Source organism: Nicotiana attenuata, unplaced genomic scaffold (genome assembly GCF_001879085.1).
Source record: "Nicotiana attenuata strain UT unplaced genomic scaffold, NIATTr2, whole genome shotgun sequence".
Classification (NCBI taxonomy): Eukaryota; Viridiplantae; Streptophyta; class Magnoliopsida; order Solanales; family Solanaceae; genus Nicotiana; species Nicotiana attenuata.
The window spans coordinates 146,257-159,821 of NW_017670896.1; the positions used below are offsets into that span (position 1 = coordinate 146,257).

A 13,565-nucleotide genomic window follows, 5' to 3' on the forward strand; every position below is an offset into this window, starting at 1 on the left:
CCCTAATCCCCAATTCATAGCCCTTAAATTCCATTAATTACAGTCTTAATCCATGAAATACTACCATAGAAATGAGTTTTTAGTAAAAAATCCTTACCTTAATGAAGTCTCCTTGATTTCTCTCTTCAAAATCGCCCAAAGCTCCCGAATTCGTGTTTAAAAATGGTGAAACCCTCTAAAATCGCGAAGGAAGAATTATATACATTCTAACCCAGGCTTTTCCGCACCTACGGTCAATCCACCGCATCTACGGTCAAAACAACCGCATCTGCGGTCCTCACTTAATTTCCAATTTTCGCATCTGCGACCAAGTAGCCGCATCTGCGCCATCGCAGGTGCGGTCAGCCAACCGCATCTGCGGCTCCTGCCCATTCCTCCTTGATCGCTTCTGCGGTCCTTTCCTCGCATCTGCGGCGTCGCACCTGTGGTCCCCAATCCGCAGGTGCGGAAATACCAGAAGCAGAAAATCTGCAGCTTCACCAAAAATCTCAAACTCTCCGTTGACCATCTGAAATCACTCCGAGGCCCCCTGGACCTCAACCAGAAGCACCAACATATCCCAAAACCCTATTCAAACTTATACCAATCTTCAAAACACCCCAAACAACACCGAATCAACCAAAACACATCGGCTTCAAGCCTAAATTTCCAAAATCTTCTAAATTACGCTTTTGATCAAAACCCCAACCAAACCACGTCCAAATGACCTGAAATTTTACACACACATCCCAAATGATACCACGGAATTACTGCAACTCTCGGAATTCCATTCCGACCCCTATATTAAAATCTCACCTACCAACCAGAAATCGCCAAAATATCAACTTCGCTAATTCAAGCCTAAATCTACTCCGAACCTCCAAAACTCATTTCGATCACGCTCCTAAGTCCCAAATCACCTCCCGAAGCTAACCGAACTATTAGAACTCGCATCCGAGCCCTTTAACAAATAAGTCAACATCCGGTTGACTTTTCTAACTTAACTCACTCCAAAGAGACTAAGTGTCTCAAACCTTACCAAAACCTTTCCGAATTCGATCCGACTAACCCGATACCACATAATACGGATAAACAAAGCATAAAGAAGTAGAAATAGGGGAAACAGAGCGATAACTCATGAGACGACTGGCCGGGTCGTCACAGTACCAAAATCTGCACAAGAAGTGCAGAGCGTAGTATGAGTACAACAGATCCAATGTACTCCGTAAGTGTCGAGCCTAACCTTGACGAGGTACTGACAAAGCTATGAAAGGACACCCACGTAAATAAACCTGTGCAGACAAAAATATATGTATAACATAACAAGAAATAAAGGCTAAGCATGTACTATTGGGAGGGGAAATGCGAAAAGGGGGTACAAGATACGGTAACTACAACAGGGAATGATAACATGAAACAGTCAATAAACCTTCAGCAATTGAAGCAGATATACATAATGAATAAAAACTGCACGGCATCACCCTTCGTGCTTTCACTCTCAACCTTACCATGAAACAATAATAATGTCACGGCGTCACCCTTCGTGCTTTTACTCTCAGTCTCTCCATAAAATGATAAATACGGCACGACATCACCCTTCGTGCTTTTACTCTCAATTTCATTGTATACGGTGAAATCGGAGGGCCCGATTTCTCGCCATTAAGGTGTTTTCGGGGAGTCATACTGAGATCTCGAGGCTGTGGGGTTGCGGTCGAGTTCTCTCCCTCGAGGTTCATTTATGCTCGACCCAACGACGATCCCGAGGGTGGGGAATTCCCGAGGCGAGCAGATAGCACCAGCAGAGTCTAATATCATGTCTAGCTGTCCCATCTCCGTATCTTTACAATTAATGCATTCTATACTATGTTGTATTTCCCCTCCTATATAAAGGGGATCCTCACCACTTTGTAAAGGGCTGTTGTTGCTCCAACTATTCTACACAAGATCAATAACAACTCTCTCTCTCCCTCTTTTCTCTCTAACTTACTCGCTCGAGACTACCTTTTTCATTTATTGCTTTCATACTCGTTCTTCATTTATTGCTTGGTATTGGCCATAAAGAGCCTCCTTTAATCATATCCTAACTATTAGCCCTTTCCTGATTATCCCCAATAGCTCGAGCCGAGCCCAGGCATCGACCTCGAGGCCCCTCATCGGTCAGTCCGAGGCTCGGACAGCAAGCCCCTCGGTTTGATTATAACCCTGTTTTAGTTCGTATTTCGTTGTTAAGCTTCACATATCTAGCATCACTACCCTAACAACTAGCATAAAAATAGATCACGTATTTTTAGAGTCCTATTAACAAATTTAATTATTATTACCATTTTCACGCTAAACAGTTTGGCACCCACCGTGGGGGTAAAAATAATAGTGATTATTTTCTTGTTGGTTTCATTACACAACGCAAGTTATCTTTCACGCTTTTTCTTGTCCAAGATCTTCGATTTCAGGTCAAAATGTCTGGCTCGATAAACAGAGTCGAGGACAACAACCTCGAAAACCATAGAGAAAATGATGTGGTTGTTCCAGTTGTTAGCGCGCCATCGCAGAACCCCGATAACGCACCTGAACCTATTCCAGCGGATGCGGATTCACAAGACGCGCAGCAGGTCGACGAAACCTCACACACCGACAGGAGCATACGACATGGCGACCAACAGGAAGCCCAAAAAACCCCAGCCCGGGAAGAACATGAAGTTAGTCTTCATGTTATTTTTGAAATGTTGCAGGCACAACAGTTGGCTATTGTTCAGTTGCCAAGACACCCAAAGACTCCCAGCGCAGTAGCACCGAAAACTACTCCCCCGGCCGAACAGATACCGGAGAGATCGAGCAACTACAGATTAGTAGCCAATCCTGCCATCGTGAAAATGCTGGAGGACCTCACCAAAAGGATCGAGTCAGGCGAGAAAATGATAGCAGGCAACGATAAGAAGGTCGAAACCTATAACTTCAGAGTTGGCCAAATCTCGGGCGCACCCCCGGTCCTGAAGGGTATAGATTCGAAGAGGTTCGTACAACGACCGTTCCCAGAGGAAACGACCCCAAAACCCATTCCAAAGAAGTTCAGGATGCCAGAACTCCCAAAATACAACGGGAAAACAGATCCCAACGAACATGTCACTGCCTATACATGCGCGGTGAAGGACAACTACATAAAAGACGACGAGATCGAGTTCGTCTTACTGAAGAAGTTCGGAGAAACGCTCTCGAAGGGGGCCATGATGTGATATCATAACCTAGCTCCCAACTCCATAGATTCATTTCCATGCAAGCAGATTCCTTCATAAAGGAGCACGCCGGTGCCATCAAGGTAGCAACAAGGAAGTTCGACGTATTCACGATTAAGTAGAGGGAGAAAGAAATGCTGCGAGAACTCGTATCTCGTTTCCAAACGGAACGAATGGAACTACCCCCGGTCTCCGACGACTGGGCAGTGCAGGCCTTCACTCAAGGCCTCAATGAACGAAGCTCGGTGGCCTCAAGGCAGCTGAAAGAGAATTTGATCTAATATCCCGTCGTAACCTGGTCGGACGTCCACAATCGGTACCAGTCAAAGATCAGGGTCGAGGATGACCAGATGGGAGCCCCCTCGGGGCTCAATATATCCGAGCAGACTCCTGGCGAAGCAGTCAAAATCGAATAAAGAAAGGTATCAGCCATACCCCGATGATAGGAGGAATGCCCCGAGACGCAATCCGCCTCACAATGATTGATTGGTGAACGGAGGACAAAAACCTCGGGGAACCATCAATAGAGGTGGCTTCCACGGGGACACGGGGCCAACGAGGGCACCTCGCCTATCAGAATACAACTTCAACGTCGATGTATCGGACATCGTGTTCGCCATCAGCAAAATCAGGGACGCCAGATGGCCTAGACCTAACAAAACTAACATACTCACACGCCTTTTAAGCGTGAGTTACACGTACCTTAGCCATGTCAGCTGTATTGTCTCTACATAAGCATGGTCAACGATAAAAAAAACTTATTAGTAATTGTTTTATAAAGTATAAGTGTCACAATGGAAAACTCATAAGTTTGTTTACCGGCTTGAAAAATCAGTGCAAGTTTTAGTGGCTGGGTGGCCATTTTGCCAATAATTTAAACTTAAATGTTAAGAATTTAAATTGATAGAGCAATCACTTAACTATGGTTAGATGACATAGACGTTTTAAAAATAACTGCTTCATTGAGTTAATGTTTAGTTTTATTGATTTGGTGCAAACACTAAATACCGATAAGTTTTCATTGAGGGGAGTCCTGGGAATCCGTTTAGATAGTGATCTGAGGTCCTTTTTACCGCAGACTACGAGTGATATGCTGCTAATATTTCAAGGAAGTGTAAGCACGCATTTTCAACAAAATTCTACAACAATGTATGGCAGAGATTGGTAAAACCATTTGCACATTGAGATTGTGCTAAATTCAATTTCACATTTTAGAAAATGGAAGATAAGTACCTTTTACTAGAATTTCGACAATCCAAAAGACAAAAGTCCCGTGAAAACAGACACTACTCTTCTCGGTTTAAGGCTCGAGCTGTAATTTCCAGGAAAAAGGATATGCTCACTTCTCATATGGAGTTCCCAACGGTATAATACCTCTGATTTGGACAGCGCAATAGGGATGTCATTATTAACCAAAGAATCACGTGATTGTTTAGACCACTCTGACGACACGATCCTAGAGTAAACTTAGCAAAACAAAAAGATTTAAGAATAGTAAAAAATAATAGAAGAAACTATAACTCAAGATCTGTGCGACCCACAGCTTCCCCTGGAGGATCTAGAACTCGATTCCTTTTCAAACTTGAGGGTTAAAATTGTTCTCCCGATTTCACCTTGTTACAGATTTTCAAACTCCAAAACCTTGGCTTGTGACCCACCTGTTTAAGATTCAGTGCTTTGATCCGCCTGTGTACTCTCCACTGCTACCGTCACACCAACTTCAGCTGGCCGAATGATTCGCTCATGCAAGGTGTACCCCGACTGCAACGAAAAGTACAATCACGTCTGTTACACATTTAATTTCCAATGAAAGGGATGTCTAAAGAACGTCCTAGATTTGCAATAATCAACAAGGATTAAGTGAGTGAAGATTGAAATAGCAAAGACTGCCGCACTGAGAAAAGTTCCTAACAAGATACCTTGAGACAGACTGCTACCATTCCAGGAGCCTTCTTAGGATCAGGTACTTGGAATATTGCATTATGCTTATTTGGATCAAATTGTTCATTTGTAGGATCATACTTTCCGACACCAAATTTTTTGAATACCTGAAAAGTAACAAAGAGCCGTAAGCCAAAAGACGCAACCGAGAAAGATATAATGGAGAACCTCCTCGCAACAACAATGGTCTTTCAAGAAAAGGTCACCCAGAAATAGGAAGTATTTCAGTGCACAACAAAAACACCCCGAAATTTATTGAACCTTTACATTGCAATTAGAACAATACTAAGCATTCTACTGGGATTTTTCTAATATCCAAAAATAGCTTGGAGCTTCTCTTCCAGCTATATGCTATATATAGTAAACCCTCTTCGTTGCTTCTTCATTTCAGAAGCTGGTTGGGGCATTTAGCAGAGGTGAATGAGCAGCAATGGATTTTTTTTGCCAAGATTTGTTGGCTTTTATACGGCTTTGAAGTGTAATTTTTGGAACTAGCTTGTTGAAATTCTAAGCATAGTGTTTCCCAAAATTCACCCTATAAGACCTAAAATTGCTTATACTGTAAATTATGTTTGGAAAAAAAAAGTTGTACGTGCTTCATAGATAAAAGGTCTACCAAACAGTAATTGGGTGAAATAAACCATGGACTGTATTTGGGTGAAAAGGTGTACCTCGGCAAGCTGTTTATCAGTCATTTCAACACCTTCCAGTAGTGTTTTCAGAAGTGGCACAGCTCCTGCAGTATCCTTAGATTCATCAATTTTGGAGAAGCTCTCTTTTACAACAGAAGAAGCCCGACCCAAATTATCAGAAACGTCTAGAAGCGCTTTCACGAAATTCTGCAGCAGCATTTATGCAAAAGATGAGAGCAAATTACAAGTACACATTATATACTAACAAGTAAATGCATGACTCTCTGGCAAAGGATGAGACTAGAAAAACTAACTTGAATGGCAAACTTCTTGGAGTTTTCTGCTTCTCGTTTGGTTCTGTTCATGACATTCTCCATCTCTGCATAAGTGCGAAGAACTTTGTCCTGCATTTTCTGAAACTCGTCATCTTTCATCTTTAGGAGTTCTTCTTTCTCAGCCACAAGTTTCACCAAGTCATCCCTAGAAAGGTCCTCTGTATCTAAATCAGAATCAGAATCAGAAGACACAGTTTGTTTAGTACGTCTTCTCCTTCGTTTGACATTTTCATTCATGTTATCATTGGATGCCATATCAGAACCTGATTCATCCTTCTCATCTTGAACCTGAGAATCAGCACAAACTGAAGGTTCACAATCTCCATTCTCTTTTGTGCTTCCTGGTTCACTTTGGGACTGAGATGTCTCTTTTTCATTAGGTTGGGGAGATGCAGAGGATGAAATTCCAAATCGTTGCAAGGCAGATTCATGGAATAGAGATGCCTGATCAGAAAACCACCATTAGCAGAACCAACAATATTTATGTGAACATAGAAATTAAACAATTTTGTCTTTTGACGGGTAGAGAGTAACAGTTAAACCTCTCTATAACAACATCCTTTTATAACATCACTTCACTATAATGGCCATGTTATTCTCGGAACCGATTTTATGTTATATTTTACTTCTCTATAACGACTTTTTACCTATAACAACATCCATCTTTATAATAGTATGCTTTTTGTAAAATTACCCCTCTATAATAGCCATGTAGAATCTCTAAGATTACCAATACTAAAGAATTTGACCAAATATATTGAAACTTTAATGCACCACTTATGATAAAATATTATATTAAACATACTTCCATAATAAATATTTCATTCAATTCCATTAAAAAATATGCTTGTATATTTTTGGATACCCTTTACTGAAAGTTTAAGCACAAACCTTCGCCAATTTAGGTGTTATATTACTAGCAAGAGATTGAAATCTACAAAACAAGCTATAATTACAGAGTTCTTCCACGAATCTTGAAAATAATTAACTTTCAAGTAGCTTTAAGACTGTACTTTAGAGTTTAAATCTTTGTACATTTTACTATGGATATTAGTATGTATTAGCTTCCTATCTAATTAGTAATACGCATATGAGATTTTAAATTTGAATAATTTTTTTTTTGTCTTTTATATATAACATTAAAAAGGAAAAAGAAATGATTCTTGGAAAATTCTTATCTATAACAACCGATTTATATTTAACCATCAAATGTTGTTATAGGAGTATAACAACTAAGGGTAGCAAGCAGGTCGGTTAGGCCCGGCCCGGCCCAGGCCCGCGAGCCCATGTGGGTAGTGGGCCTAAACGGGCCTACCCGTTTAAGCCCGAGACCAAGGGGGTTTGAGGGCCAACTGGGCCGGTTCAGATAAAATGACTGTTAGGACCGGATGGGCCCGGGACCGGCTCCTAAGTGGGCCGGTTCAACCGGTCCTAAACGGGCCCAACCGCTAATTAAAAAAAAAATCTCAAATCAAAATCTGACCATTGGTCAGCCTGACCCTAGTACCGGGTCAAATCAATTTCAACCGGGAATTAACACCGTTACCGGTGGTATTTTATATTATGACCCAAGAAAAGATAGCGAAGAATTGACAAAAATGGTTACTGTTATGTGCTTACCCTATAGTTTTCTGTCTAACCCCCACTTTGTGCATTATATTAGAAGAGTTTTTAATCCTACTTATAAAGGATGGCCTCAGACAACCGTAAAGAGCGATATTTATAAATATAAATATGAATATGAACAATATTTGCGCTATTTATTTACTCATATTAATTTTCGTGTTGCTATTACTACTGATATTGGTAGAAGTGGTAATGACTGTGATTATCTTACTGTTACAAGTCATTGGATTGATGAGGAGTGGATAATGCAAAAGCTCATTATTGCTTATAGAATAATTAATTCACGTCACACAGGGCAGCTTATTTCTAGCACGGTTACGGATATTTGTAGATATTTTTGCATTAGTGATAAAATAATGTCAATTTCAATGGATAATGCTACTAGTAACACTAATGCTGTAGCTTGCTTACTACTACACTAAATCCTGCATTTAGTAACATTTTTCATGTTAGATGTATTTGTCATATTTACCATTTAATTGTGGGTGATGGTATGAAAATTTTAAATGTTGAAATTGAAAAGGTTAAAATGGCTCTTAATTGGCTTTTTTATTCAAACCGTAGAAGTAGACTTAGAGAATATTTTAAAAGATGCGATGAATTTGGCCTAAGAGAAAAAAAGGTTCATAAACCTTGTCCAACTAGATGGAATTACATGTATGAAAGTTGTTGCATATGAATATAGAAACCCCATAAACTTAACGTTTAATGCTCATGTAAGTGATGATGACGAGCACCTTACAAATGCGGATTGGGCTAATGTTAAAATGCTTGTAGATTTTTTAGAAAGATTTCATGTTCCTACAAATGAATTTTCTGGGCAATATTATCCTACTATTTCGAACGGTTTAGTTTATCTTGCAGATCTTGCAAATTTGGTTGCTTATTTTTCAGAGGGTGGGGAAATTTATGAAGTAGCTATTGATTCCATGAGAAAGAAATTGGCATAATAGGCTGCTAGACACTTGTACTTGTAGGCGTTTGTCATCCCGGTCCTTATACTCAACGAAGTTTCATCCAGGAACTTATAATTATTCAAAATCAGTATTTTGAACCCCTCTGACCATTGACCGAGCATATGTGGCAACTTGATGACTGAGTTGTACAAAATGCGTATATTTCACGCGTATAACGAGCGTGAATATAAAAATTTATATTAAAAATGATTAAAAAAAAAGAAGAAGACAAAAGAAATTAAAAAACAAAAACATACTGTAATATGTTTCTTTCTGGGTTTTCACCGTGACCCACCCCTTCCCTTCCCCTGTTCTTTTTTCTCTTTATCCCCTCCCTTTCTCGTTCTTCCCCCAGCCCTAGTACCAATTCTTTTTCTTCCCCCCCACATTTCTCGTTCTTCCCCATCCCCTGTCCCATTTCTTTTTCTTTTTCTTTTTCTTTTTTTCCCCTTCCTGTTCTTCCCCAGCCCCTGCCCCTTTTCTTCTTTTTAAAATATCTTTCATAGATCTGATTTTCCTTTGTACGGTCTAGTCAATTATCTGTTTGCCATTGTTTGTTTGCTGTGTGAATATTTGTTTTTAGTACAAAATAGTGTAATTTGATTGAAAGAAATTTTTAATTTTTATTACTCTTTTATGGTTATTGTTATATAGGGATGAAGTTAAATTTACTAAAATATGAGGAACCCTTTTCTGGGAAGCAAGATTTTAACAGGGGAAGGAGCTGGATTTAAAGCTAGTGAAATCGAGAATGAGTGAAGATGGGCAAAAATGGCGAGAAGGGTAACGGAATTGGATTGCTACAATGTTTGGCCAACTGTATTTTAGAGAGAAAAAATATGGCGAAGATAAGGTATTCAGGTAGAGGTGGGATAAGCATTCTTATGGAGGAATTGGGAATGGGAGAATACTGTTCATGGTGTTATCTGGTGGCTAGATTCAGGCTGAGGTTAAGGAGAGGATGATGGTGGAGAAGAAAGAAAAATAAATAAAAGGTTTAAAAAAAGGAGGGAGGAAAGATAAAAAGTTTTTTTTTTCATGTAATATCTTTTTTAAATGCTGATGTGGCATTTTTTTATCTGACGTGGATTCTAGTACCATGCGATTGAGGGACACGCAGCGTCAGAAGGGTTTAAAATATTGACTTTGAATAAGTGTAAGTGCCTGGATGAAACTTTATTAATTATAGGAACCGGGATGACAAATGATAAGAAGTATAAGTATCTATTAGGCTATTCTGCCAAAGAAATTTAAAAAATATTTTTTCCCCATTCTCCCTATTTATGGTATTGCTGCCTTGTTAAATCCTACTATGAAATTAGGTGGTCCTCAATATTGGTATCGATCTATTTATAATGGTTTAGCACTTGCACCTGAGGAGTTGTCTACACTTTCGGACGCACAAGCCTCAATTAAAATAAATGCTCTAACTATTTATAGTGCTTATCAAATTGCACTAGATAATGCTAGACCAGATATTCCAACTCCTTCTTCTTCTAGTTTTCAATCATCTAAAAGAACTGTAGGAGTAAGAGCACTTACTGCTTGGACCGAGTCCAGGGGTTCTCAAGGTTGTACCAAAACTGATTGTTCAACTAAATGAGCTTGAAGTTTATTTGTCACAGGGACTTGAGGAAGTGAATCCCGACGGCTCATTTAATCTTTTGGAATGGTGGAAGGACAAAGAAAAACACTTTCCGGTCCTTTCAAGGATGGCCCGAGACATTTTAACCATTCAAGCTTCAACAGTGGCATCAGAGAGCGCTTTCACTCAAGCAAGACTACAACTCGGTGATTATAGAGCGTCTATGAGGGAGAGCTTGGAAAAATCAGTACTTTTCAGAGATTGGATCCGTTCGGAACGAAGAAATTTTGGACTTGCTGAATCACAACTAGAGGTAGACGAAGCTTACGAAGAAATGCTAGCTGAACTTGCGGAGGAAGCAGCTTCGCCTGGAAGCGGTGATGAACAAGCTTCTTTTCCGCCACCACCAACGGAAATTCCTCCGAACCTTGATGGTTTTATGAAATTTGTAAGAGATACCATGTAAAATTAATATGTAACTTGTATTTTGGCACATCTTGATTAGTTTCTTTTTCTTCTCAATGGTGGTATTAGCACCTTGTGCTCATTCCATTGGGAGGGGGTGGAAGCTAAGAAAGATTGGGCCATGTTATCTTAATGTTATAATAATAAAAATTATAACGCATTCCTTTTAATATCTTTTTACAATATTTTGTGTTTTAAATTTGAATTAAAAATTTTTAAGTCACAATTATATAATATATATAAGCTATATAATTTACAAGAACTTGCCTTAGATAAAAAAATTTTAAACAAAAAAATAGTCAAGGCCCACTTAGGCCCGTTTAGGACCAGGCCCGGCCCACATAGCCCGGGACCATTAGTATATGGTCCCGGTCCCGGTCCCGGTCTGGTTACACCCAAAAGTCCATGAAGCCCGGGTCTGTTTAAGTCCGGCCCACGAAGACCGGGTCCGTTTAAGCCGCCCACGAAGCCCATTTGGGACCGGGCCCGGACCGTTTGCCACCCTTAATAACAACCGTTCGCTAAAAAAACCAAAATATGTCGGAACTAACGAAGCTATTATAGAGAGGTTTGACCGTACATAATTCCTCAAGGCATCAAGTTAGCAGAACGTCGAGTTTACAGCTTGAGCAAGTTAAAAGAAATATAGAGTTATCAAGATAATGTACATTATTTTGATTACAGCAAAAGAACAAGTTAGCCAGGCAACTATTTTTCACTTTATGTTTGCCCGGATATCCTTCGAAAACAGAGCCTTCCTCCTATTTTATGATGAAAAACGACGGTCATGCGCTCATTTTTCTCTCAATAGCTTTCCTGATAAAGAGAGGTGAACAGTTTACTGAAGATGATGCTTTTATGAATTTTTTCTTGTCGTGAGAGAATTCAGAAAAATAAAGAAAACAAGTAGGATAGTTTAAGTATTCATCATCTCGGCTACTTGGTCTGATTTTAGGAGCAAAAGAGGAAAGGAGAGATATTTAAACTCAGTAAAACCCCTTTCCTCTTATCCCTTAAACTGGAGACAGTTCAGGGAAAAGGAGTCTATAAGATCTTTATGGCACTTATAAGATATATATTTTTGCACATATTCCTTTTGCCACTAATCCCAAATTGAGGAGGTGAACGTCACCTTCTGTTCCTACTAAATTACATCCATTCCATCCTCTTTGAATCCTTCAACACAAAGACATCGACGCTTCTCTTCTCCAACACCACACTTGACTGCTTCTGTGTAAAATAATGCACCCAGTGAATATTTCACCGATTTAAAAGTCGTTACTGAACCGCAATTTCTTTTCCCCCTTATATGCTATACTGATGAACTATTATTGTTCATAAGGAAATTTTAAAGCTAAAGGTTAGCATGTTACATCTCCTTTCTTAGAAGTCCAAATCATTTTGAACTTCTTTTCTCCATATAGTAAACAATATATGAGGTTTCTAATACTTCCAATGATTCAATTAGAGTTCAATCCCAAACAACAAAATAAAAAAAAAATTCCCATCTACCTAAACACTGGCTGGCAGCATTACTCCATATAGTTTTACCACGAGTTGAATGTAGCGAATAGACACCACCATTATAAACCAAAAAAAAAAAGGAAATATCAAACTTGCAACTAAAACAATTACTACTAACATAAGTTGCCAACTTCATCAAAGAAAAACAGCAGCTAAAGTAAGACCTACCCCCTCCTTTCCAATTTATGTGGCAAAGTTTGAATAAGCACAGAAAGCTATTTGTGTGGTCATAAGACTTTGAAACTTATGATCTTGTGGCTATAAAAGCTTCTCATTAAAGTTTCTCACTAAGGATAAAATGAGATTTTAAAGTTTAATTTTTCCAAATTAAAAAAGCTTCATTCTTTTATTGTTTTGGTTTCCCACCCGGTGTCCGGTACCCGCATTGGAGCCCGGCTATATCCGGATTTGCGCCGCGTAGGGCGCCATTCGGGTACCAAGGATTCTTTTTGCAATGGACAAAAATAAATGTTGCCACATAAACTGGAACACAGGGAGTATATCATATCCTCGACTAGTATCCAAAAAGAAGCCTATGATACAACTAAATTACGATTGCTCCTTAAACCCCAGCAAAACCCTACACGAAAAATCCACGAAAAACGTATTTTTTAAAAAGTAATTGTTACACTCACACACAACACAATAATAACTACCATCATTGTAACAGTAATTGGCACAAAAATCAAACCTTTTCTTTAAAATCACGAAGTGAGTGGAACTGAGATGCAAGAACGGGAACGTGCTGTTGCTGTTCTCGAGAATAAAGGAGCACCGAGCTGCGGCACTGATTTAATATGGCTCTCGGCAACCGAGATGAAATTCTACTCACCAACATCTCCAAATCTTGTTTTTCCGCTATAGATATTGGGGAGAACAGTAGAATTTTGAGAGTTATGAATTGTAATGGCGGTAGGACTGAGCAGAGGGAAGGCTTTTAGGAAGAGAGAGAAATCGAGAGAGGTGGCCGTGTGGCGTGTAGAGAAAGAAAATTGCGAATTGTCGAACCTAGCCCTGTCTTGTTCAACGCGTCATAATACTTGGTCTGGACTATTGTGAATGTACGAGGATGGTGGGGTCATTTTGGTCATTTGGGAATACTTTTCTCATTTTGCCATTGAGTTGTTTTGTAAGTTTAGAACTTAGAAGGGTCCAGAGAACTCCTTTCACCATGTTGGAACTTCCTATAAGCCCCCCGCTTTTTGTTTACTTGACAAATAAGCCAGTAAAGTTATAACAATACCTTTTGTTACGTTAAAACAACTTAAATTTTAGCAGAATACATATGCAGC

General features: G+C 39.4%; 1 protein-coding gene across 2 annotated transcripts; it reads right to left on the bottom strand.

The window, feature by feature from the left end:
* Window positions 1-4,370: 4,370 nt before the first annotated feature.
* Window positions 4,371-13,286, bottom strand: LOC109244310 (protein GrpE-like). Of its 2 annotated transcripts, XM_019411372.1 has the most exons (6): window positions 12,965-13,286; window positions 6,381-6,561; window positions 6,097-6,281; window positions 5,822-5,989; window positions 5,129-5,257; window positions 4,371-4,970 (listed from the first exon to the last, which is right to left on the bottom strand). In XM_019411372.1, the coding sequence occupies exons 1-6, from the start codon at window positions 13,109-13,111 to the stop codon at window positions 4,872-4,874; spliced, it is 909 nt and encodes a 302-aa protein (XP_019266917.1). In that variant the 5' UTR covers window positions 13,112-13,286; the 3' UTR covers window positions 4,371-4,871. The 2 variants fall into 2 exon arrangements, with proteins under 2 accessions (XP_019266917.1, XP_019266916.1); XM_019411371.1 differs by having other exon boundaries at window positions 6,097-6,561; window positions 12,965-13,284.
* Window positions 13,287-13,565: the final 279 nt, after the last annotated feature.

What these genes read in the sequence shown, in the direction of transcription:
- LOC109244310 (XM_019411371.1), bottom strand. Translation starts at nt 13,111, where the DNA reads ATGTTGGTGAGTAGAATTTCATCTCGGTTGCCGAGAGCCATATTAAAT. An exon ending in TTCGTGATTTTAAAGAAAAG is followed by an intron (nt 6,562 to 12,964) that starts GTTTGATTTTTG and finishes TTTTCTGATCAG; the next exon opens with GCATCTCTATTCCATGAATC. An exon ending in CCAAGAAGTTTGCCATTCAA is followed by an intron (nt 5,990 to 6,096) that starts GTTAGTTTTTCT and finishes ATGCTGCTGCAG; the next exon opens with AATTTCGTGAAAGCGCTTCT.